Here is a 26,925-nt window from a genome sequence, read left to right as displayed (position 1 = left end):
GAGAGAAAGGGAGCAGCAGAGATAGAGAAGGAAGAAAGAGAGCTAACGAGTGGAATTTTACAGTAAATCAGAAACCTGTTAACGCGCGCGCACGGACCCACAAAGACGTGCACAAGCCACCCACACACACGCATTATCTGGCTCTTTCAAACCATCAGTCTTAGAAACGCACACACACTTTGAGAGAAACCAATTTCACCAATAACAATAGGGCGTCTAATTGCGAGCCAAACTCACACTATGTAAACACATTTTCTTTAAAAGAGAAATCGAGTGGACCTGTAAGGAAAACAATATACCAGAAAGTGTTTTAAATGGTGTTGGACAAGTCATTTAAAAAGCCTGTGGTAACAACGTCACACAGATGGAGGACGTGCATTTTGAAATTACAAAAAATGAGTCATATATAAAGAATCGATATATGTCTGTTTGTATCAGAAATTGAGAATATAAATACACACTACTGGCCCTAACCCTCGACTATACCTGCATTTAGGGTCAAGGGCATTGAGTTTTAAACACATGGAGGCACTATCTAATCAAATATACCTTCAAATGCATAAGTGTGGAAGCCATGTCTTTTTAGAGCATGACCCAAACCAGGAACTGTATTTGTCTTTAAATCTGTCTCATGATAGTTCTAACGACCTCCAAACTTCTTCCACTCCTGTTCGTCCTTAATCCTGACAGTGACGCTCCCCGACTCGACCTTGTTCCGCACATCATCATTTCCCGACAATAACCTCCGAACCATGCTTTTTTCATGCCTTATCGACCCTATTTTGTCTCGCTCTGCATGTGATATGATGACGCACATGAGGCGGGGTGGGACATGGCAGGATTCCAAAGCAGACGTAGACAGGAGCTGCCTGCACGGGCTTTAGTTAAATGACTTGACACTCTGAAGGAAGCCATACATCAACCTGTTGTTTTGTTTTTTTGGCCGGGCGACGCCAGGCTCGGCTGGGGAGTCAGTAATGCTATGGTTGCCATTTATCAAACGACAGGGTTACTGCGGCTCCGGATCAACGGGTGCAGCAGCCATAAACAAACAAACAAAACGTGAGGCCTGATGAATACAACCAGTTTGCCCGGTGGGAACAGGAGTAAGGGGGGGGGGGGGCAAATAGACAGAAAGCAAAACCATAGCAAAAAAAATAAAGCATGACAGAACGCACTGTAGCGTCTCCCTATCTCCTTCCAACCACAGAGGCACTGACATTAAGATACCTCTCTGAACGCTTTGATCACACACATGTGCTGCTGAGTATTCAACCAGTCAGCTTATCCTTTGATTTTTTCTCTTGGAAGGTGGAAACACTACAGCACTGTAAATAGAGTATTGTACACATGACATCTATAGCTCTCTGATGGTAATCATCTCGTATTCAGGATTTCCATCTCCATCGCAACTTCATTATCTACAATTCAGATTGGACCGGGAGAAAGTAAATGCTAACTGCAGGATAACAGGTTCTTGAAATTCCCATTATTTCCATCTGAGGGAGGAAATCAGCTACTTTCACTCTTTCTCTCACATAATTACATGTTATATACACTGAACAAAAATATAAACGCAACACTTTAGTTTTTGCTCCCATTTTTCATGAGATGAACTCAAAGATCTAAAACATTTTCTATATACACAAAATAACCATTTCTCTCAAATATTGTTCACAAATCTGAAAAAATCTGTGATAGTGAGCACTTCTCCTTTGCCGAGATAATCCATCCCACCTCACAGGTGTGGCATATCAAGATGCTGATTAGACAGCATGATTATTGCACAGGTGTGCCTTAGGCTGGCCACAATAAAAGGCCACTCTGAAACGTGCAGTTTTGCTTTATTGGGGGGGTCTGGGGGGGTCCGAAAACCAGTCAGTATCTGGTGTGAGGGTTAGGGTTAGGGTAATGTTGTGAATCGAGTGGCCTGTGTTCGTCGTCCATAACATACGCCTGCCCATACCATAACCCCACCACCACCATGGGCCACTCGATTCACAACATTGCCCTAACCCTAACCCTCACACCAGATACTGACTGGTTTTCGGACCCCCCCAGACCCCCAAGGAAAAGTGCTCACTATCACAGATTTTTTCAGATTTGTGAACAATATTTGAGAGAAATGGTTATTTTGTGTATATAGAAAATGTTTTAGATCTTTGAGTTCATCTCATGAAAAATGGGAGCAAAAACAAAAGTGTTGCGTTTATATTTTTGTTCAGTGTATGTAGTGGTGTACATAATAGCATATTTAAATGCAAGCAGAACATTTTTGAAGTGCTGGTTTTGGATCAAATGCTCGAAGATCAAAGTACACATCAAGTGCTGTTCTGATAATCTAGTTGTTATCATGACTTATCTCAAGAAAGAAATGCACACAATTCATAAAAAAATTGTAGAAAATTGATTTACAGGATCAATACGTATCAATATTTGATATAAAACATTCAGATTTACCACAACATACCCAAACATATACTCATTTTGAAAAACAAATCTATCCAAAATCAAATGTTGTTGCTACATTGTTTTAGCATGTGCATCACAAGAGGGTATTATGTTCTCACACCAGTTAAATGAATAGAATAATAGCCAGCCAGCCACAGTGGGCATGTTTATTCGGCAGATGGCAGGATCCAGACTGCACTTTTAAATGTGATGGATTATACCTTAAAGTTTATTCAGCACAGGCTGGACAGTGGGAGTGTTAACTGAGAGGCTGATTGCACCACAATGTTAACAAGGAAGGGTTGGTATCTAATGGCGGATTAGATATTACTGCAGAAGCTAGATGATAATGTTTTTTATCCTGGACAAATAAAAAGCTCAGCCTTGTCTTCGTCCTGATTCGAAACCCCTTCATTATTTATAAACCTTGAGTGCTTTCTGTATTTATGTGCTTGATTTTATACGGATTTTACTATAAGTGAGTCCTTGACTACCCCTTTAAATGTTAACAGGTTTGCCATGACATTTCATGCTAACAACACTTCATACATAATGCATCTTGACCATAAAACAATGCGATATCCTCGCACCAGAATTGGATTTACACAAGACTACAGAGTGTAATGCACAAACTGGAAGCATGAATATAAAATATTGGTAATTATGGCGACATGGGGTAAGAGAGGAGGAGGTTGTGGGGGTAAAAATTGGTTGAGTGCTGATGAACATTTGAGCATTTCTACATGCCTGAAGGAGTTCCATTAACCACTCTGATTAAAGTAATCATTGGAGCCATCGGTGCCTGTCAGATGCCATCCCTGCCCTCTCAATTACCCAGATCTCCTTGAACTCAATTGCTCACATCATCATGAGGCCGGGTGGCAGGCAAGCGAAGAGGCTGCGCTGAGGACGAAGGATCTCCAGCGGGGGGGGGGGGGGGGGGGAGGTGATGCGAGGCTCGAGCATATGTCCACCCCCTCTATCCGTCTCAGTACACAGAGGACGGCCGCGTATTAGCCTAATTATCATTTATTGTTGCCGTGTCAGTGGGTGCAGCCCAAAGTTGTGGACAGGTTGAAAATAAAAATTCAGGTTGCTTCAGTATCTGGTCACTCAGTATAAACATCTAGAAACTCTAACTTATTTAATTAATATGCAGATTTCTATTTATTTTAGTCTTGTCTTAAAACATAGCCTACTATCATCATATTAGAAGAAGAAGAAGCAGCAAATCCTCACATTTCAAAAGCTGCAAGCAGAAAATGTTTGACATGTTTGAAAAACACCCTTAAATTCATTCTTAAAAACAGATAATTGATTTTCGACCAATCAAAGGGAGAAACAAATTGTTTTGGCTCTTTCGACACACTGTACTGTAATGTTAAATCAGTCCTTTATCTGTACTGCTCATTTTCTTGATCAACAAATCAAACATACCCATAAAAATAAAATAACGAATAAATAACACAGTATTTTTTGGGAGATTATGCATGCCAGACCCTTGCTTATTTCTTGCTATTTTACATAAAAGCACATATCTTTTCAAACCTTGCAAGGCTGGATTATAAACTGCAAAGATCCAGACCCTTAGGCGGACTGTTTTGCAATAACTTTGTGGTCATTTTATGAATTGCAAATTTATTTGGAATTGTACACCACCGAATCACAATATAACCAAAAGAGAAATTGCCTTACGGTTGCACCACCCAATCTTGAAGCCTAGTCTTATCCATGGGCTGTAAGATCTAATGAAATGCCTTTTAATATTTTAGTTTGTATGACATGGTGCATACACAATACCAAACCTCAGCAGCGTAATCCAGCCCTGTGCGCATTCAGCCTCAAGCTGTTTTTATTTACCATAAACAAAATGTTCTGCCAGCACCAACTCATGAGAGATACAATACGATTTTGAGCAAATAACAGCCAAATCCAATCTAGCTAAATGTTTAATTTGCCTGGTATTTTCAGCACAGAAAATGGTTGCCTCCCAGTTTAAATCAGTGCAGTGAAAATAGCCGAGTGAGGAGCCAACAATTGGTGCAGTTGGACAGATTTCACGCGTTGTACAATTCCCCATTGATTAAGTCTCAAATGGTGCGAAAGCAGAGAGTGTAGGAGAACACTGGAACACACGCTGCCCATCGCTGTCCCTCCCAGCGCTTCATATGACAGAAATATGAAAATGTGTTGCGCTTTTCTAAGCTCCGAGCCAAGAAGTAACTTTCTCAACTTTCCTCGCATCGAGCGGTGATCTGCACCTCCATCATGCCTCGCCTTGCATCAGCCCCTCATCAGATTCCACACAATAGCTTCAGCCATAAATCAGGGGGGCTTTTTGTGAAGCATGAGGCAACACATGCAGAGATATTTCCTCCTATAACCTCTTCCCTTTTATTTTTTTAGAATACAGATCTGGAGCACTCTTTTTCCAGGAAGCGAGAGTGAGAGTTGCACAGGCACACACATCCCATGAAAGGCTGTACATTAAATAATCCACAGAGGCATAATAAACTCTTTGCCCTTCCTTGATGCTTCCATTTGTGCTAAGACCTAAAGAGCCCATTGGCTGATTAAAAGCATTATTTCAACTGGCACACACACACACTCCTGCAGTGGATTGCTTCATGCAGCCATTACTCTGGGACAGTGTGCTGGGTCAGAACACTGATACACATCCACACTGACAAATTTGGGTGGGAAGAAAGTACGTACACAGACACAGTAACACAAGCCCATTTGGAATGCATGACTCAGTGATTATGTAATTGTACTCATTCTGAGACAAATCTTCCTTTAAAATGTGAGAATAGATTACTGATTTAAATACTTTTTCCTTCCACAGATCAGGTTTGTTAATTATCCGTTATTTGTTGCACCTCAGTAATTAATTGTTGAGTTTTGGTTCCCCTCAAAACAACACAAATATGTGTCAGAAAACCGTCAACACTGCGCCATCCAATAGGCCACCAATACTGGGCGACTGCACACTTGGCTATGATTCACATCCCTCGCTACATGTATGACACATCCACAGTTACACTCGGTTCCAGGACTCCTCATCTCCCAAATGGTGCCTTCTGTTCTCATTCTGGGCTTCTGTGAAAAGATCCAACAAAAGCAGGACCTCAGTTTCCTTTTTTCTTTGCTTTTTTTGTAATAGAAAAAAAAGGCAGCTGGCACCTAGATGCTATTAAGTGAAAAATAATAGCACATCTGATCCTAAATTCACAATAATCTGTTCTGAATGAGGAAAAGGGGATATATTAACACTGGTATGCCTGTCTCTTTAAGGGAACATACACAAATGCAATACCTAAATGGTGGCACAGTGCACCCTTTGTGTTTTTATAGACCTTATTTGCATATTGAATTTAAGTGGGTCAACTTAAAGTCCAACGGAAATTAAATTGCATCATGTTTGCTACAGAAAATAGAATAAATGGGACGGCCACTTCTTGTTTTGTTTTCTTTGACCCAATATTCTGTGTGTCTGCGTAGACCTCATTTCGACGCAGCCAATCAAATCCTGCAGAGCAGATGGTTGCGCAACGCACGAGCGACAGGCAACAAAAAACCCACATTAGCTTTCCTGCTAAATCCTCCTTCTTATCCAAACACCTCAAGTCCTGCACTTAGCTTGTAGAATGAGCCGCCAAACAAACATTAACTGGGCGAGAGAGCTCATTAACCGATCAGCTGCAGCACATTAAACAGCATGTTTTGGTTACTCTGGCTGTGGCTCTCTAAGGTGCAACACTGCTGTCAATCAAACATAGACACCCACGCGCCCCACGAGCCAGCTGGGAGAAAGGAGGTTTCTGTTATTTCCCTCAAACACTTTTTTATCTTCTATTAAATAATGAAAACTATTAATACATTTGAAAATAAAACCACATTTTTGACAAGAAAAAGGGATGGTTAATGTGATTTTCAGTTACAAAATTGTTTTACAAAAAAGCAGCTTTTACCACACATTCTGTGAAGATCCTTTTCCTTAGTTACAACATGTATCTAAAAGATGTTCACGAATTAAAACCAAAGAGAGATGGTTGACACCCAACCCTTAATCCAGCAGCTTTTAATGAGTGTCGAAGATTATACCCTTTGATTGCTTAAATATAATTTGATATCAGGTGAACTTTAATGATATAAATTATCAAATTATCGCTTGCCTGGCTGCAATGTGGATGCTGTTGTCATGGTATGATTGCAAAGGGGTTGCCACGGATAATGCTCATTGATTAAAACCCATTGATTCTAATCCTGGCCTGGATGCTCTTTGAGTGAGGCTTACAGTGTATACTGTATCTGCTTTGAGTCCACCGCCAATGTATTGCCGTTTGCTTTCTAAATAAAATGTATTTTTGCCCACTCATTTTCAAGTCACACTGTTTTCTTAATGTCATCTTAATCTGAAAATGTGTTTTCTCCCAAAGTATTGTTTTATATTATGACTAAACAGGCTTAGTTTCCTCATAAGCACATTATATGAACCTGACATCATGTTTATTTGATGACAATAACATAGTTTGGTCAATATAGTGCAATAAGTGCAAAGCAATCAAAACAAATGGAGTTGATAAGGAATAGAGAATCTGCGGACGCTTGTATAAAAATAGGTGTTACATTGAGTAAAATATCAGTATTACACAACAGAATTATTACTTCAAATATCATTTATGAATTTTTCGTTTTGATAACATATCAATTCTACATATTAAGAATGAATACCCATATTCATTTTTAATATAATAATCTCCTTTATGAGAGCTCATTGAAGGCTAACCAGCCTTCCAATTCCAAAAAGTGCAGAAAGCATACAAAGACACTTTTTTTTCTTCATCTTCTTCAAATGACGCAGTCTTCTTTGAACATTGGGGGTGTGCCACTTTCAAAAAAAGCCACTTTTACAATGCAGAGCTACAGTAAATGAAACTACAAACATAAGCCTTTCCAGAGGATCATGGAGTATGATGACACAGGTAATATTGATGTAGAATCAAAAGTTTTGAAAAGACATGGCAGATTATATCAATAAATACTTACTTACAGACTATAGCAGAAAATAGTCCTACACAGTTTTGAGGATCTGCTGTACAGTGTTTTTGTCCAGGAGTGATTTTTATAAACATTTCTTTTCTGATTCACAATATACCTTATGTATGGTTATATTCCTGAAAATGAAGTTGGGTAAGATTGACCTGTACACTTACATTGTGTGTGTTATTCGATCTTCACCATAGAAAAATAGATTTAGCATCATCAGTTAAGCAGAGCAATTTTGTTCATCCATGTTTCAGAAAGCTGTATCCATTCCTGTAAAGTCATGTTTCAGAAATAACAATAAGATTGTTCGGCACACCCCATTTTAAACTCCATCGCTTTTGCTTGTGTGTGTGTGTGTGTTGTGCCAAGGCACCCTATAAACTGAGCCACTGTTTCAAGAGGGGGCAAGAGAGAAAATGCTTCATTACATTAATGATTCTGTTGCTCAGAACTGGCTAAAGGTGGTCTGTTTCTCAAGAACTTCGAGGTAATCGGGCTCAGACTGCAATTTCGCTTTTAGCTCCAAGTACTCATTTCTGTTTGGCTCGACATAAACAGTACTGGGTGCCGTGCCGTAGAGCACTGTTTCTCTTATCCTCTCCGGGTGCAAAAACTGACGTCTGACATCAAAATTGGGGTTGTACGTGTACGACACAGGCCCTGTGTACTTGTACTCTAAATTTGCACCTGCTGGGATGGACTGGATAGAAGGGTGGGGGGGAGGCTGCTTATCATGCTCAAGGATGCCTCTGAAGAAATGGTCAGCATCCGGGACAGGGGAGGGGTTTTCACGGGGCTCGATGGTGCTTACGCTGTACGCAGGGCTCCTCATTGTACTGCTATCCCTCTCATCATCCGGGGTACTCCTGTATGTGACCTTGAGCTCATGGAGGTCACGGTAATCCTCCACTGTGTTGCCTTCCCGCGACCTGTAAATGGGGTTTTTGCACATGTGTCCCATGGGGTGTGGGATATACTCATAAACGTGTCCCACTGGGGCCTTTACTTTGGGCCCGGAGCGGTTGCTGTAGAGGCTGTACTGCAAGTTAAACGAGCTGACGTCAGAGTTGTTGGTGCTCGTGCGGTCACTCTGCGACTTTTTACGCTTTTTCATGACCACAACAAACAGCCCCGCGGCCACAAAGACCGACATGATGAAAACAAGCAGGAGACTGAGGATGAGGACGGAGAGGGGCACGGTGCTGCTGGGGGTGTTGAACTTCTGCGGGGCGTCTGTAGTTACCACTCGGTCATCCATGGGCTCTTCCGTAGGCTGTGTTGGCAAGGTGTTCACGTCAGAGTAGTCTGGGCACAGGTGCTCTGATTGAATGGAGCACACGTCCACTCCTGTGTGGCGCCTTGGTGTTTCACACACGACCTCATTAACCACAGTGCCTGCGCTGAGCTGCTCCAGCCATATCTTCATCCCCACTATGTCACAAGAGCAGTCCCAGGGGTTTTCAAACAAATCTATCTGAAGAAGCAGCTTCAGCTGGTCTAAAACACCACTCACAGGCAGGTTTTGGAAATGGTTGTTGCGCAGATTAAGCCTTGACAGGGAGAGGGTGGAAAAAATGTCCACAGGTAAGGTTTTCAGGAGGTTGTTGTTGAGGAAAAGCAGCTGGAGATTAGGGAGGTAGCGGAAAGTACCGGCATCAACCTCCTTGATTTTGTTGTACTCTAAATAAAGAAACTGCAAGTTCTGCAAACCAAAAAAAATTTCTCCTGTAAGCCTGTCCATGAGATTACCATTTAAATACAGCCTACGTAGGTTGGTTAAATCCCCAAAAGCCCGGTCGTGGATGAGACTTATCCTGTTGTTTCCCAGGTGAAGCAAATCCAATCCAACTGCATCCACAAAATCTGATCTCCGTACCACAGGGATGTAATTTCCAGTGAGATACATTTTTTTAGGATTGTATGGCTTGGGTTTTAGATCAGAAATGCTTTCAATCTTTCTCTCTTGGCAGTTGACATTTAGCCCAATCTCAGATATCTGCAGGTTGCATGTGCAGGCAGCTGGACAGTCCAAAGGCACAGGAGATTTGGTCTGAAAAGCGATGATGGGGCCATAGTTGTAAGGGTTACCGCCTGGGATTCTGGATGTGGGCTTTAACCTAGTTCTGTTGAATGGCCGCGTGCCCTTGGTAGGCCTAGAGGAGGACCTAAAAACAGCAGAGGAGGTGGCGGAGGATGTGACGGCAGCAGGTGTGGTCTGGTAATATCCATTGGTGCTGCTAGGAGGTGCAGGCCTGACCGAGTCTTCTAGGGGTCTTCTTGGGCAGAGTTCCTGCTTGGATACCTCATCTAGGTCCCTACCATGGAGCCTGAATGGCGTCTCGCACACCACTTCCCCCACCAGAGCCGTGTAGGCTATACTCTCCAGCCAAGCCTTCAGAGCAATCAGCTCGCAGGAGCAATTCCACGGATTCTCCTCTAGCTGTAATTCCACAACTTTGTCCATGTGCTCCAAGAGGCCGATGTAGGGGAACATTTTTAACCGGTTCCCCCTTAGATCCAAGTGCGTGAGGGGGACATTCCGAAAGATATTGGTGGGAAGGGTAGAGAGCATGTTGTCGTTCAATATCATCACTGTCAGTTGGTGTAGCTTGCTCAAGGCATTAGTGTCTATATTGGTAATGTAATTATAATCAATCTGAAGGTATTCCAAACTCTCAAGTCCTGCAAGGGTGTCATCCCTCAGGGATTCAATCTTGTTGTTGTTCAGGTGCAACCTTTTTAATCCCTGGAGTCCATTAAAGGCACCCGACTCTACCTCGGAGATATCATTGTTCCCCAAGTGCAGGATGGTCACTCCTGTGTAATTGATGAAATCATTGAGAGACAGCTTCTTCAGGAGGTTCCCTGTGAGCAGGAGGTGGTACATGGAGAACTGGACCGGGCTGATCTCCGTCAGTCTGACGATGCCCCGGTTCTCGCAGCTCACCGTCAGGATCGCTTCCTTCTCCTCGCACGTACACAGGTTTCGACAGATCTCCCCATAATTGTCATACATCTCGATCAGCCTCAGAGATGATGCAATCAGAAGGATTATTTTTAGGATCCAGATATGCATTTTTCCTGGGAGAGGATGCCCCAGCTCACTCAAGTTCGGTACCAGTATGAGGTGTCATCTAAGGAAGAAGAAAAAAAAAGGACGAGTTCTGTTTTAAATAGCACGGATAACAATGCATATGTGACACACAATGCATAGCAATGGACTCCAAACAGAGCACAACAACTATTAATAACAAACACAAAGGCAAATACAAGTGGGCCTATTAATGTTTGTTCATTATGCAGATGTGTTATGTCTGCAACATTTTGTTTTTGAGGCTGTCACAGAACAAGCAACCCAGATGAATAATTCATAAAAACACACTTAAACGATAATATATAATGAAGTTGATAACACAACTACCCGTAGTGGATGGCCACTGCGCATTTCTGATAGCTCGCCTGAATTCCAATCTATCTTGCCATCTACCGTGTGCAGACTGATGGATCTGGTCATTCACTAATTCAATCCCTTGAGAATTTTCCACAAAAAGGCTCGATTTCAAAATGTATCATGGCGTCTTGATGATGTTGCATTTTGTTTTAATTACAGATTTAATCTTTCAAACAAACTAACATTAAAATCTCCAACTCCTATCTCCCAGCCAGAAAGATTATCACTCACCCCGCATAACCGACGACTTGGTAACAGTGGGGAAACTGTCGGAGACCTCCCTCCACCTCCGTGTAAACAACATGAGGATAAAGAATATATTCGCTTGCTATTATAACGATCCCCGGGTAAGACATCATAAAAACGCCGGCTCTCCTAAAGCAATCGGCTCAGAGAAGCAGTCAGTGTTCATCTTAAAATCCGGCCTGCGTTAGAAAATGTGAATATCAGCCTACAAGGCGACAGTCGCAGCCTTTCTTCTGCCCACGGGCGAAAAAAAGAAATGAGAGGAGTTGATCAAAGGCAAATAAGCAAGTGCCGTTGATCTCATGGCGGATCTCTGATCGAAATTGCATTTTGACGGGGGGTAAATAATTCTATAATCAAGTATTCTGTATGGCATCTGCTATATAGAAGGTTACAGATAGATAGATCCTCTCTCGCTCTCTCTCCGTCTCCCCCTCTCTCCAACACAGACGCGTGAGTGCGCGTGCACCCAAACACGCACTCACAAACACACTCGTTTGGTTTGTGTGCGCTCCTTAAAAAGAACACAAAAGCCTACACATCGAATCACCATCAATAGGTGCATTTTAACATACAGGAACATGTATGGTTGCAATAGCTCACGAGTGCACCCACTTATATGTCATTATTTATTACATTTGACTTTATTACCATACCGTCAAGGAATGCCAATCGCCTCTGGACATAGTATAACTCTAAAGCGTGTATTGCCGGGCATGCAGAGACAGTATGGCTGTTATTTGGAACGAATTCAACTGATATATGTGAGCATACAAATGCAGGCTTGTTATTACCATTGCATCCGCAGACACCTTGAATCTTAAATCTGGATCAACTTCAGCAATAAAACTGTAACCGATTTCAGCACCACGGACAGATCCCCAGAATGTAAAGCACATGAATGAGAAAAATCTCCGTCCTCTTACCGTGCTGATCCCGGTAAACGCCAAAGCATCCCGACAATCACGTCTGTGCCCCGGTTTTTTTCCTCCAAGCTCAGTGAAAACATGGAATTCAGTGATTTAACCGCCCGCCCTCCGTCTGCTGTTGAAAACAAAAATACTTAAAGTCAAGTCTCCTCGGTGTTTAGCTCCATAAACCGGGCTTCGAAGAACACAGTCTCATTCAGGCCAATAACGTGACAGCCCGAGCGGCGAAACGGGCTCCTGTATTCTTCCAGCAGCCACTGAGATTAGCTGTATCATCTCGGAAAAAGAGCCACAACCAAAGTTCGAACATGTAAAAGAAAAGGGGTCGAATAAAAACTCGGTAATCCCACATCAGACAAGACTTGCCGCATGCATTTTAACTGTGACTTTCATCCATGCGCACTGAAGAAGCGGAGGAGAGGCACGAATCCCCTTGTCTGCTGCCAGTGGTGCGGCTTGTACCAGTTTGTGTATAGATCTGCCCAAGGTCTCTTTATTTCAGTTGCCACAGCGTTCAAATCGACCGCAGATCAGTGGATATGTTCCTCCAGCAGCCGTGGATGCGAGAATCCGATCCCCTTTTTCCAGCCTTCCATTGCTCATAAGAAATCCTATGCACACAAGCTGTATCTTCCCACCGACGTTTCAACTAGTGGAACTTGATCTTGGTTGGTGCAAACCAGCGCATCCCCTACAGCGATGGACGTATTATGAAACAATTACCATAGTATGACGGCCCAAATAACTCGTAAAAATGCATAAATCCCCCAATCGCAGGACTGTCACAGCGCGGAAATGAAAAGCAATTTAATGCGTGCAATACTCTTTAAGGGGGTATGGTAATGTGGAGGAGGTGGGATGGGAGAGAGGGAAGTGGCGCGGGGGGGGGACGGGGGGGGGGGGGGGGACGGGGGACGGGAGCGGGGGGAACCAGGGAAAAGGAAGGCAGGAAGAAGACCCGTAGAGGGCAGCACCATGATGAAAAAGGCAGCTTGGCAGGCTTTGTAATTCAGTGTATTTCAATTCACCAGCAACAACCATTTGATTTGTCACTCAGGGCTTTTTTTGCTGCTGCTACCTTGCTGTGCATCTTATTTCCATGCTTTTGAGATGCACAACTGGACACGTCAAGCGCTTCTTTTATCACTACAACACTTTGAATTATTCTCTATACGAGCCTTTGATTTCCTTGGAGAGAAGTGGGAAGCAGCTGAATATTGGCCTGACACTCATCCTGGATTCATCATGTCTCTTCATTATTCAGGCTGGAGAGATATTCCTCCAGACAGCCTTCACATGATTGCAGAATTGTCAGCACTGCAGGAATATATGTATTTATTAGCACCACATTGCCCCTACCCCCACTCCCTTTCAATGGGGAGATGCTTGAATACCTGCTGTAATAATATTTCTCTTTTATCCTCTGCATTGACAGATTGGGTCTGATTCAGCTCATAATGCTACATATACAGTATTCCCCATGAAGATTACCTTTAAACTTAGTCCAGTGGGTATTAAAGTCAGTCAAATAAAATCAAGCAAACATTCATTTGTACACCTCTTACAAATACCCGGATTAAGCCTATAGTCCCAGAAAACACAACTTTACAAGAGATCTGCATTGAGCGAAATTAGTGTACAGTAGGATTAGGCTTAATCCAGTTTTGCACCAAATACTCCAGCCTGCTAATGCTGCCGTGTAGCTGTGAGCGCTCTGTATTTTTACCAAATCATGGCTTATTTGCCTCTTGTTGAAAGAGCAAATCAAAATCAAAGCCTCGGCTGCCCTCTTACCCTCTTGCTGTGGGACAAGAAAACTTTAGAAGCACTTAACTAAAGCCTGAAGAGAAAATCGAATTAAATCTAGCATATGGTGCGCCGCCATGTCCGACGAGATTTGCCACTTAGTCAGTATTGTGTGGTAATAAGTCAACTTTTATGCTCTCTTTAGCATGCAGGGTGCGACAATAAGCGGATGTGGCATCCATGTCGCATTTCCAAACTTAGCTGTGGAGAAGCATTGAATTATCGTAAAGTCTCTAGCTCTGTAATCGCATTAACGCTGGTTTATCCTGTGGGGATGGGTATCTGTGGAACTCTGCGGAATAGATAGAAATGGGGGGTGTTTGCTGCGTCCCTCTGGAAAGGACTGTGGCTGGCTCCCCTGAGAGGCATCAAAGAGAGGAGAGTAGATGTCCTAAATAATATCTCGCCTGAAATGACTTTGTGTACTGCTGATATGAGAGGTAGATACCCTTGATAAAGTAGCACCTACATGATGATGCAAGAAGTTCTATAACTTGTATAAGAGCTGTGTGCATGCTCGTATTTACACCCAAATGGCTTTTGCTGTGTGAACATGAATCTCCTCCGTACAAAGGCTAATGGGTTCCTACAAATTTGAAGGCTATTATCATGAATCAGCAGCACAATATTATAATCAGGACTCATATAAATGATTAAGTAATTAAATGCAAATGAAAGCTCACGCCATGGTGAGTTCAACATGTATCTTGTGCATGACTTGATGTGTTTTTTTACCCTGTTATGAAAGATTTCTTATAAGCTCGTCACTATTAACATAAGTCTGCTGCAGCCAGAGTGAAATGGTTGGAATCCATAAACAAATGTTGTACTTTTTACTTATATTTGGCATTAGTTTGCTGGCACATTGGCACTGTTGGCATGGCAACGTTGGTGTGACTGTGCCAGACAAGAATTGTGATTTTTTTGTACGTTTCTCACAAATCAAAAATGTGTTCTCGTTTGACACTGAAAGCAAATCATGTGCTTTAATATTGTTCAAAGCAGGGTGGTACAACTTTCGTCAGCAGATAACCTATTCTTAACGTGCTGGCGTGAAATGAGTTGCGATGGCATTCTCGTTGAAGTTAGGAGTTGTGTTGTCGGCGATGTCAAAGAACAAAGCCTTGTGGGAGACAGGCTGCGAGCCAAGAGCGGTGGGCAGGGGCAAACAATGTAACGTGTCTGAAAGAGAACATCTCAGTAGGAATAGACAACACAGCGCCACACTATTGGTTGTTTTTCTAATTTATTTGACAGTTGGATATTAAGAACAAATCATACAGAGTTCAGTTTGAGGCTTAGTGTGGGATACATGTGCACCTACTAAGCATGATTTCTTCTATAGTGGACTTTTATCCATGTAAGGTCAGCTTAAAAATAATTGTAATCCTGTCAGACTTAGGGCTTGATTCCTACTGTCCTTGTATAATAATGTACTGTATCTATGATGACAGCATTTTGAGGTAAAGCTATACAGTAAACGCCTCATATCTTTAAATTGTGTCTAAATCTAGCTAAATGAGATCCAAAACCATCTGAACCCTGCAGGTCTGAAATAGCTAATAGGTATTAACTTTCTATGAGTTACTGCTTTACAATACAAATGAATAAACCCTGGATGCACAATGTGGCCCTACAAAAATACTTAAGCATTACATTACATTACATTACATTGCATTTAGCTGACGCTTTTATCCAAAGCGAGCACTACCAAGGACGCACGTGATGGGAAAGTAGAAGTATTCTATTGGTATATGTTGCTTTGACTAAACCAATCGTACAACTGAACGGATTTGGTCCTTGCAAGGCCAGCTATTATGAAAGCACCCCGCACTCATGAGCTGTTTTGTATCTTGAATAAAACGTATGCATACACATACACACCACACGTTTCCAACACTAGACACATGCTTTTCCTAGATATGCAAGGCCTTACGACAGTGAACGAGATCAAGCAAGTCAGACAGAAATCTAATTAGCCTAGTATCTAAGAAAGTACACATAAATGCCCTTTTTTAACAGTCCTAAAAAATGTCCAACTATAAGAAAGAAAATACTTTTGCAACTTTGTAAGACTTTTTAATGCATAGGCCCATTTAAAGACCTGTTGTTCTCTTTCGTCCATGATGCTTCCTGTCGATGGGATAGATTCTAATCAAAAACTCCTGAGCTCAGGCCGGTGTATTCATCACAGCTCGGGATGATGTAGAGCTCCGGTGTGAGTTCCCAGCAAAGAGCGAGAGCACAGCTGCCGTGACAGCCGTGATTGATGGTCAAAGCAGGGCGAGGGGTTGCACAGGGAGCCCTTCCACCGTGACTTTGCTGGAGCCTGCAAGAGTGAGGTAATTTAAAAATGTTGAATCGGTAACATGCAAACTTAACCAGGGGCTTTTAATGATTGGTGCTGCTGACAATGCGATAAGTGCATCCTCACTGTGTCAGGGAGTGGATGGGATTGAGTTATGAACTCCCCGCGCAGAGGAACAAAAGCACTGAACCATAACCGAGTCAAGTCAATTCAGTGGACTGTAGTCAGCGTGAAGGCTTTTAAGGTTATGAGTGCACTTTAAAGCTTTGTGCACATAAGAAAGTATGCTTTCTTTAAGTTGAACCTGTCAGTTAATCACTCTGTCATGAAATCAATCATTAGCCAGCTAAATCCATGTCAGTGCTTTTAAGATGCCTCATTAGTTAGTAATACTCTTTAAAGGTGGATACAAGGAACATGATCCATATACAAGAGCGCTGATTTCACAAGAAACACTCACAAGCAGGGTGTCTACACAATTATTTGGGAACAGGTCATTTGTAAATAGCTGCAATGACAATTAAAGGCAAAAGGGAAAATACCATTAAGTAAGATACGGATTTAATTTGAATCACAGCAAGGCAAGCGTGTAATGCCGTGCAGCTGTTTGAAACCAGCAATTCAATTTCTAATGGGGGCAGAACTGATTGTCAGATAGTGGCTCAAAAGGAGGCACACATAATACATGTAGAAATGTTTTTGGCTGATTTCGTAAAGAGCAATGTATTCTAGAAATATAATATTGACATACAATAGCACAACAACGGATACGCATTAAAGAAAGGATGCATAACAGGTTAATTAGGGAGTTTTTATAGGTGATGGCAGGAGGGTTTTCTACATGTAGCTTGTGGATATTGTCAGGCTAACTGTTTCCTATGCTAAGCTAAGCTATGTATCTTCTGGTTCTAGCTTCTTAATTAGGGCACAGACACAGTGCCATCCGTATTCTCATGTAGCTTTTGATAGAATAAGCATATTTGTCAGAATGCTTAAATATTTGGTAATCTTTGATAGGAATGTCTTTGCAAAATCAATGCCAATAATTTAAACAGGTGAAATAAAACACACATCAGATTAATGAGAATTATTCTAATCAGGTCGCAAGTGCAAAGCTTTCCTTTGGTCTGTGTGTGCTCCGAAGAGCTTCCTTGAAATCTAAAAGGAGCAACACTAACTGCCACTTCATGGAAGCCCTTCAGGCGAGTAAACAACAACAGGTGAGAGAAGTGTTCTTGAGGTCATACGTGGATCTATACGAGCTGGCAGGCTCTTATTCTATTCCCACTGATCTAAACATTCGCTTGCTATTATAACGATCCCCAGGTAAGACATCATAAAAACGACGGCTCTCCTAAAGCAATCGGCTCAGAGAAGCAGTCAGTGTTCATCTTAAAATCCGGCCTGTGTTAGAAAATGTGAATATCAGCCTACAAGGCGACAGTCGCAGCCTTTCTTCTGCCCACGGGCGAAAAAAAGAAATGAGAGGAGTTGATCAACGGCAAATAAGCAAGTGCCGTTGATCTCATGGCGGATCTCTGATCGAAATTGCATTTTGACGGGGGGTAAATAATTCTATAATCAAGTATTCTGTATGGCATCTGCTATATAGAAGGTTACAGATAGATAGATCCTTTCTCGCTCTCTCTCCGATCTAAACATGCACTATCTGGGACTATTTTCTGCACATACACCTTAATTGCAACATTTTCAAAGCTGTGTTATAAGCAGAATGTTTTGCATATGAACATGAGAAAGCCAGAACACAAGTTTAAGGCTTTCAGATTTCAGACAGGCTAAGACTTTTAGGATTTTGGTGAGGATAATACTTTGTCACATCAAGGGCAAAGTTCATGAATGCACATTGTGTGTCGTGCAATGCTTAAATAAGATTGGACCTTTTTCAGTCCCGGCTTATCACTTTGACTGCATTTTCCTTTTTAAATAAAAAATCACTGCTGGATTTTAATCTTTGAGTGAACAAGCAAGAGAAAGAGGGGGCGAGGCATGCCAAGCCAATTAGGCAGGCAATAATGGATTTGCAAGTCACCAGAGGAACCATATGCCCTCTATTTAAATAGTCAAGATAATTACAGTATATTCCAATAAACCCGAATGAGAATATCAGCATGTACGAATCAATCCAGCTAGCGGGTTCCTTTAGTCGGTCTTGAATCAGAAGTCAGACGAAGTGACAGAAAGGGCTTTTGGTTTTGAGAACTTTCTTTCTCAACATGTCAGCACCTTCAATACTTCAGACATCTCCGACTAACAGGGAGAGAAAAAGAAGCCAATCATCTGACGGAAATTCAAAACGATATTTCCTAGCAATTAGAATAGTTTAGGTGCTTAACTAGCTTGACTTCGACAACAAAAGCACATTATTGTTGTTCAAATCCGAAGAAGCTTCAGGTGCTAAAACCCAGTTCCTTCATGCTCAGATGATCAGACACCTTGATGTTCCTTCAAATCCCGTCTTTGTCACTTAGTCTGCCTCCCGGGTTAGATCTCTCGAGCCACATTAGAGCTTTTGTGTGCACGATGCTCCTTTTTAATGCACCCTTGTGCTGGGTTTACAGACACAGTGTGTGGTAGCGGAGGCCTCGCAGCAACTAGTGAAGGTTGAAAGATGGTGCAGTGGCTGGGAAGGGCTTGACAGTCTGGGCACGGGATCAGTCAGTGGATTTGGGGACTGGCGGCTGGTGGCTAAGGCTATCCCCTAGGTGCACCGACAGAGCAAGTTGCTTCATACTGGAACCAAGCTTGTGTGTGTGTGTGTGTGTGTGTGTGTGTGTGTGTGTGTGGTGTGTGTGGAATCAGGATTTGTCGAGCCCTTGGTGGACTCCCCGATGGCCTACATGGAGAGACCAAACAACCCGAAGACTCCCATGGCCTAGAAAAAATAGACTTAACACAGCCAGTGCTATAGTGACAACATATGTACAGTATATCTGTATTGGTGAAGTTTATAGATCTATGATGATGTTTAATATTCAGTTAACAATTAATTAAAACGTATTAGGGATACATTTTCCAACATTATTTCTATTTCAATTGGATTTCTGGTACAGAATATAATTAGCAGTTCATATCTCCCTCAATCTTTTTCATTTCCGTTGAGCAAATGCAAAATAATCGATCACAACAGTCGCCGCACATATGTTTGTTTTTCAGCCACAAAGAAAATGGAAGGAGTCCTAAATTCTGATCATCATCTATATAAGATCAGTTTGTTCGACCACATGATGAATAATACATTGGGCTTTGTCAGAATATATATAACACTGATTCCCCCATATATACTTCAGCAAACAATGTTTTATCTATAACCCCGTGGGACAGGGGTGGTTGAAGTAGCTGTTAGAGCCAGTAATTTGATTTGATAAGAAAGGCCACCTAATTGTGACGTCTGTAGTCAACGCACTATAAAGGACTACAATTCCCACGGCGCCTGTGCTAACGCCACAGTGATGGGCAACCTGTTGAGAGACGCCGTCGAGGAACAGTTTTTAACCGTACTCGTAACCGTACATACAAACCGTACAAGTACCCTTTAAGTTGTGAAGTTATCAAGAAAGAAAGAATACCTAAGTTGTGTTGTTTTATTTGAGTTTTGCCTATTTCTTTTGAATATTGTAAAGGCCTATTTTTCTTTGTTGCATGTGCAAAAGTTCGTTATTTTATTTTGAGCAAATACATCGCAACATCTTCTAATCTAAACCATCAGAGGCCAAGCAACACTTCAAACTGTGAGTACTTTAAGGAGAGCAACTAGTTAGAACTGTCTGTTTAAGGCGTCTAGTGGCTTGGTGGAAAAGGAAGGAAGGAAGGAAGCCACGACAGTAGCAATGTTTTTATATCATGTCATGCTTGTGTCATTTCCAAGTGGTAGTGAGGTCCCCGCTCCCCCCCCCCAAGTGAGTCTATAAGCACATCATTCCCTTTCATGCTCCCGCTGTATCGCTTCTTAAGAGTCACTTGTCATAAAAAGAGGGGGGGAAATGTGTAAGTCGGCATAGATGAAATATCTAAAGGAAGATTGTGGTTCATGTTGAGCATTTGAATGTCATGTTACTTAACATGTGGAGAGGAAACAAAGCAAGAGAGAAACAGAGGGAGGGGGACCCCTCTGATACTTCCAAACAACGCTGCATTATTTATAGTGCTGAGACTGTGGGTTACCTTGTTTGATGCACAAGGAATGTGTCATAAAGGAAGTTCTCAGTAGTGCAAACTATTCACCTTGGTACATATTGTAAAGCCTGCAAAAAAAAAAAATGTAATGTACATTTTTTGAAAGCAGGACATTCACCTGTATGTTTCATTCCAGTATTGCTTTATTTACTTAAAATAAGTATCACTATTAAAATATACAAAAACTATAAAAAGTTAAAGCTCTCTTCTAGCAGAATGTGTGTGTTGGGTGTAACTAACCCCCCAGAGTGTCTTGCACACAACACAACAACTTTTGAAATAATGTGCAAACGGTGACTTTGACATCATTGCCAAATCTGCTAATTATTAGTTAATCCTTTTTTATTTCCAACTCACGATGCTAAGTCCAATTAATAAAAATAAGTTTTTTTTTTTAGTTTTCTGTGTTTTCTCTCCTTTGCCCATCCACACACCTGCTCCCAATCCGCCTCGAGTTTTTCCCGGCCAATCAGCTGCTTCCCTGCTCCCTCACTCCCCTCACCTGCACATCCCCTCGTCACAGTGTTCATGTCTTCTTTTTGTCCTTGTTGGATAATGTTTGTTTTTTTTCTTCCATATTTTAGACATCTGTTAATTTACGAGATGATCATAAGGATTAGCCTCAGAGTTATTTCAGTTGCAAGACAAATGTATAAAGTGATATTTTACTTTATCCTACATTTACTGAGTAAGTACAAGTAAGAACAATGCTCATAGTTTTGAAATGTTCAAATTATTTATAACTGTTCCTGTGAATATTATTAAGTGAGTCAAAACAGATCTATATTCTTTCATAACCATTTACATTTTAGGCGACTACAACAGTGTTTGTAATGTGTCTGTAATGTGTCTAATGGTTCACAAAGTCGATAAAAGAACATCCTCCTGCAGGGCCAACATATGATTTGAAGTAGCTTTCTTGTTATCAATTAACAAACTCCCAAAATCCATTCTTACATTATTAAGCTTCTCTCTTTGTGCTGCCTCAGAGAGAGAGCAACAATAACACTAATCAGTGAATGCACAGTACATGTCCGTTGGGGAGAGGGTCATCTTGGACACACTATAGTCGAAGTACGTAGCTTTCAGTCCCAGTAGACCGGACACAATCAGTGCAGAGCAGCTGTTAATTCTGGAAGCTAGGTGGAGGATCGCTGTCATGACGTTCCAAAACCAGTAGCTGCTTCGACTATTTGCTGTCGCACACAATGTGTGTTTAGACAATGAGGCAGATACATTAAATGACCCCTGGATCGCTATTTGGCAGCAGAAAGGATCATGGAAATAGCACTTCTAATCAGAGTATGGTTGAAGCCGCTGGGGTTTTGTGTAGCTCCGGTCACTTGGACTCGTTGTGCTTTGGTAGGCCAGCATGCAGAAAAACAAAGGGAGTGGGTGCAAAAGCGTTGTTGTTTCTATACTTCTAAATGAATAATAACAACAAATGTAAAGATTTTACGTGCAACTATGAGGTCTTGCAGATATAATATAATGGATGAATGTATCCAGCGCGCTACGGGGAACAGATTGATGTATGGAGAGAGAGAGAGAGAGAGAGAGAGGAGAGAGAGAGAGAGAGAGAGAGAGGAGAGAGAGAGAGAGAGAGAGAGAGAGAGAGAGAGAGAGAGAGAGAGAGAGAGAGATCAAGTGTTCTGTGGCTCCTGCGCAAACATGTACAGTTTTTGGCAGAAGTTGAACACAACAGTGAGTTCACTTTTTTTTATTGTATCTGTTTCAAATGCAAGAAATAAGGATTCAATACACTACTCTGTTTAGAATTGGCAGATGCATGCACTAGTTATCAGCATGAAGGACACATTTTTTCATTGTCTGTTTATGTGAAATATGTAGAAGTCATCATTAAATTGTAGACCAATGCGTGATAAACACAAAACATGTGTATTATATTATACATTCATAATTGTGTATTAGTTCTATCTTTATAGGGAAAATTATACATTTAGAATGAATCAGATTTTGAGACAGTGAGCGGCTGGGAAAGTCACACCGCCATGGGGCACAAACAGTTGCTGACGTGATGTTTTTTTTCGCCTTCTCAGGCATTCCATAAGGAGGGTCAGGAACTCACGCTTGGGACCACCAGTGTCCCCTCCATCCTCAGTGTGTCCCTCATCCTCAGTGTGTCCCTCATCCTCAGTGTGTCCCTCATCATCAGTGAACTTAGCTGACATCTCATGAGAGGGATCGAATGAGGCACCTTTGAAGCCGCGGATTGCTCCATCCCACACATTGGCTCTATTAATATTGAACCTGCTGCAAGATGTATTTGTCATTGTTGCAGAGAGTTCTGCAACAATGTGCGCCGCAGTCAGGTATTCTGTGCTGGGAAAGACAAAGTGATGTATTGTAATATTAAATGATGAAGCTAGTAATAAGATTTACAGTATAGATAGAACAATTAAGTGGTAATAGTAACAATTAATACCTTTGCTCCATGTTGTCTTCTGGCTCAGACTGGCTATCAATAATGATAAGTGCACACACATTTGTGTAGTTGCTGCAGTGAGAAGACAGTTGAATAATGACTTTCAAATACATAATATATGCATGACATGTCATATTTACAAAAGAATGTCGATCCTCTTCCTGTTTTTTTTTCAATACAATGGGTTCTAAACTGACAACAGTACTTTTGTCATACTCCTGCACAATCCTTGTAAACATTTGAAATGGATGCTGTAAGGGAAACTTCTGCAGCAATGGAGAGTCAGGACTCAGAGAGACACGAGGAGAGTTGGAGCTTTGATGTCAAACACTGGTGGTTTATTACAAGTCAACGGCCGGAGAATTCATATCACAGGTCACAGCAGCAAAAGGTTCTGACTGCACGGGTGGGTTGTCATGTCAATTCTGCCCAGCCTATCTCTCGATATACCTTTTAACTAGTTTACAGAGAGTTAATGAGCATATTGGGGGAGGCGTAAACATCTGTGGAGCTTAGAAAGCAAGCGTTCCCACCGCCGTAAACCATTTCGTGACCGAGAGTTGAACTGGTTTATCAAGATAGCTGGAGCCTCCCATTCCTTAAGAGAGATAACAGAGCCAGGGTTTGGTCGTAAACGTCAACAGGCAATAAGGTTAAATATCTTAGGAGTAAGGAAGAATTATTCCCTCACAGATGCAAGAAACAATATCTGATCTTTGAAAAATATGCAACTGTCAACATTATTTACCTATAGAAGTTGTTCTGACTCGGGGCAGACTGGACCTCTTCCTGGAATGGGGTTGGTGCTCCATCCTATTTGTACCCAGGAAACAAGTGCACACAAAGGTATTTATTGATTTCATGTTCACAAATTCAAACCTACATGGTATAATTACATTTGTAATTAGTCTTACCCGATCAGACGCTGGTTGTGGGTGCCTGAGAGGTAGGGAGCGCACCCCCTAGAGGCCTGGAGCACTTCCGGAATGTTTTTTTTCCGGTATGTGTTTTGTGATTTGTACGTGCTTTGGACTTTGCATATCGTGCAGCGTTTTTTTGTTGCGTTTGTTTTCAGGGTTTGTTTGTTTTTCATTTCATTATTTGCAGGTGTTTCCTGCTAAAATATGCGTTTTGGGCCGTTGTTCCGCGTTTGCACCTGCCGGCCACCGTACTATAACAATGAAGAGCAATTATTCATCATTTATGGTAAGCTGGATGGAAGAGTTTTTGACAATTGGATAACTCAACAATCTAACATTGTACATGTTTAAATAAATACACACATATGTTATCAAACTTAGTTGCCAATATTAGTTATAACTCACACACCTGATGCTAAGTCCCATTAATCAAGGCTGCTAAGTCCCATTAATCAGCTGCTTCCCTGCTCCTTAATTACCTCACTCCCCTAACCTGTGCTTCTCCACCTGCACTTCATCCCCTTGTCACATTACTTTTTTGTAATCCTTGGTTTATCAATTTTGTCTTTCCTTCAATACAAAGTATTTTTGTTGTGGTCTACCGTCTGCTGCGTTTAAGTTCCACTGGCTCCACTCTTCATCACAACTTAACTTTTATGGTGACAAATACTGCAAGTGGCCCTGTCTCTTTCCCAGCGCTGTAAGCTGGTAGAGTTTTAACTCAAGTACCTTTATTGAAATTGGGGAAACAATATATAAATTGATCTGTTTCCTGGTTTTAACACTTTGTCAGTCTCAATCGCTGTTGTTTTGTTTTTCTCCCTGGAAATAAAGAGGGGTTAAAAAGAGAATGATAGTTGGTGAGAGAAGGCGTGTGCATCCCCCTGTGGTAATTACATATTGATCCCAGTCACTGAAGATCTAAACGACGACGCTGCGTTTAGTTTTATCTTAAAAGTTACGTGTCTGTTTTTCTTTCTTTGGCCCTTTAAATTCTACAGTGGCTTAGAGAGAGGAGAAATGATATTCAGCTAATTACATTTTCATGGAGCCGTCCCTCTTTCCTTGTCTCCCGCTTTCAGGTCTCTGCTGTTATGGACTTTACAATTACTTGATAATTAAATGGTGGAGGTCTTTCTACTCTACTGTTTGCAAATTCCTTTATTCGTTCTATGAGAAAGACTTTTTAAATTACCCAGTCACTCCCTTATTCCGCCTCTCGCTCCTCACTCTCTCTCCGTCTTTCAGACTACAGTCGTTGTCTGTCCAATGATCCAGAACAGCCTTCAGTGTCCCCCCGCTGATGAATTAAAAGTGTTCCTCTGGCATTCGAGGCCTCTGTGGAGGATTCAAAGGCAGGAGGCAAATAAAAAAATATTTTCTTAGAAGAAGTGAAAGAGAAAAGTCCCTTCGTTAAGTGCAGTTGTCATGCTAAACCCAAATGGAGGATATTAACAAAATGTTAACAGCAATGGCATCTCAAGGCTACCAGCAATACAACATTTAAAAAAGGCTACTAGCATTTATGGGAAAACTAATTACATGAAGAATTCTTGTCATGAATGAAACTGCGTGGCTCTAAGAGCTGCTGACTGTTTTGAGAAGTACAGGGACACCATTTTAGCAAAGGTTTTATATTTGTCTAGAAGTAGGTATTCTTCCTTTTTTTGTATTTCAAATAAAAATTGCTGCTCCTGCTTGACCCTGATTTATTGTTACATTTCGACTAATTTATTTCACAGCACTCTCAGGGTTTGGTTTTCAGAGTGCGCACATGTCTGACTCACTCAGTTTTCCATTGAGCTGACTGAGGTGTTGCATCACAAAGCTATGCGGTGTGGATTAGTAGAAGAGCATTTATCCCGACGATTCTTAAACACTTCTGAGGCGGGCCAATATTCTCAGGTCTTGCTGAATCATTACTGCACATTTAATAGGTAGTATTTGTTAACCTTTCATACGTACATTGTAGTACTCCAACGGCATTCATTCGAACAACATAGTCCTTTCATAATCTCCTGTTTCTCTAACGGCCCGTCCACACGGCGGCGTGCGTTGAAGCTTCAACGCTTCTGCTCATTCACTTTGAATAGGGTGACATCACGCTTTGACGAACTGCATTGTGGGAGCGTTGCTTCGCTTTACTCGCGTTGCTCGCTTCAAAAGTTGAGCAATGTTCAACTTTTGAAGCTTCGGCGGAAGCGAATCAAATAATATGCCAGTACAAGCTCTAGCCAATCAAACCGCATGCTTGTGTGTCCGGGGCGGGAGATTCATGTGATTGGTTGTTGGTCGAGTTTCAGACAAGCTCACCGGCAAGCTTCAACGCACGCCGCCGTGTGGATGCTGCGTAAGTAAAATACATGCTATTATCTTTAACAAAACATTGCCAAGCATCCACTTTGCAGTACATGTATAAATCACAGTGACTTCAACTTCACAGGTTCCATTTTCAACAACACTTTCTATTTAAGCACTTTCAAACTTATTTAGAAGCTGTTCATTGACGCTGAGCTTCACTTTGAATACTTAACTGGTTTAGCTCCATTTCATTGAAATGTATATATCATATTTCCTTATCTTTCCATTGCCCTAGCCAAGCCCAAAGTCGTCTTTCTGTCTCTTTTCTACACACTTCATCTCAATCTTTCCCTCTTTGGCTTGAAACCAATCACCCTTCATTCTAAAAATGGGATTGAATATCTTTTTGAAACAGCCTCATATCATTCTACCTTCGCTTCCTGCTTAGTACCTATTCGATCCATCCCAGGACTCGAGGGGCCAAAATGAGCAATATTCACTTATATTCAAGTCAACGAAACTGCATAATATCCCAAAGATTGGAAAATATTCGTATCACAGGGAACTGAAATTGCAGGAGCAGCCCATGTTCAGAAATATCAATTGCGACATATTTGTGTGAGACTACAAGACATCGTTCACTTATTGGTTGAAGTAATATCCACAGGAACCTTTCCAAATGGGTGTCCAGCACATCGATTATCAGTCTTATCCCGTCTATTCTAGGTAATTGAAAATTGGTTGAAGGGATTTTTGACTCACTATCTTTACATCACTCAAAAGGTTGCACATTTAAAATGGGTCATAAAGGTGCTTTAGTTTCT

General features: G+C 41.6%; 1 protein-coding gene across 2 annotated transcripts; it reads right to left on the bottom strand.

The window, feature by feature from the left end:
• Window positions 1-3,599: 3,599 nt before the first annotated feature.
• On the bottom strand, window positions 3,600-12,949 carry LOC117546750 (SLIT and NTRK-like protein 5). 2 transcript variants are annotated; one of them, XM_034217113.1, is made up of 2 exons: window positions 12,124-12,949; window positions 3,600-10,634 (listed from the first exon to the last, which is right to left on the bottom strand). In XM_034217113.1, exon 2 carries the CDS (start codon window positions 10,574-10,576, stop codon window positions 7,946-7,948), a length of 2,631 nt encoding a protein of 876 aa, XP_034073004.1. In that variant the 5' UTR covers window positions 10,577-10,634; window positions 12,124-12,949; the 3' UTR covers window positions 3,600-7,945. The 2 variants fall into 2 exon arrangements, with proteins under 2 accessions (XP_034073004.1, XP_034073005.1); XM_034217114.1 differs by lacking the exon at window positions 12,124-12,949 and adding an exon at window positions 11,183-11,636.
• Window positions 12,950-26,925: the final 13,976 nt, after the last annotated feature.

This window comes from Gymnodraco acuticeps, unplaced genomic scaffold (genome assembly GCF_902827175.1).
Source record: "Gymnodraco acuticeps unplaced genomic scaffold, fGymAcu1.1, whole genome shotgun sequence".
Taxonomy (NCBI): Eukaryota; Metazoa; Chordata; class Actinopteri; order Perciformes; family Bathydraconidae; genus Gymnodraco; species Gymnodraco acuticeps.
Note: the sequence above shows the minus strand (reverse complement) of the source record. Positions and strands in the feature narration are given on the sequence as shown.

What these genes read in the sequence shown, in the direction of transcription:
- LOC117546750 (XM_034217113.1), bottom strand. Translation starts at nt 10,576, where the DNA reads ATGCATATCTGGATCCTAAAAATAATCCTTCTGATTGCATCATCTCTG.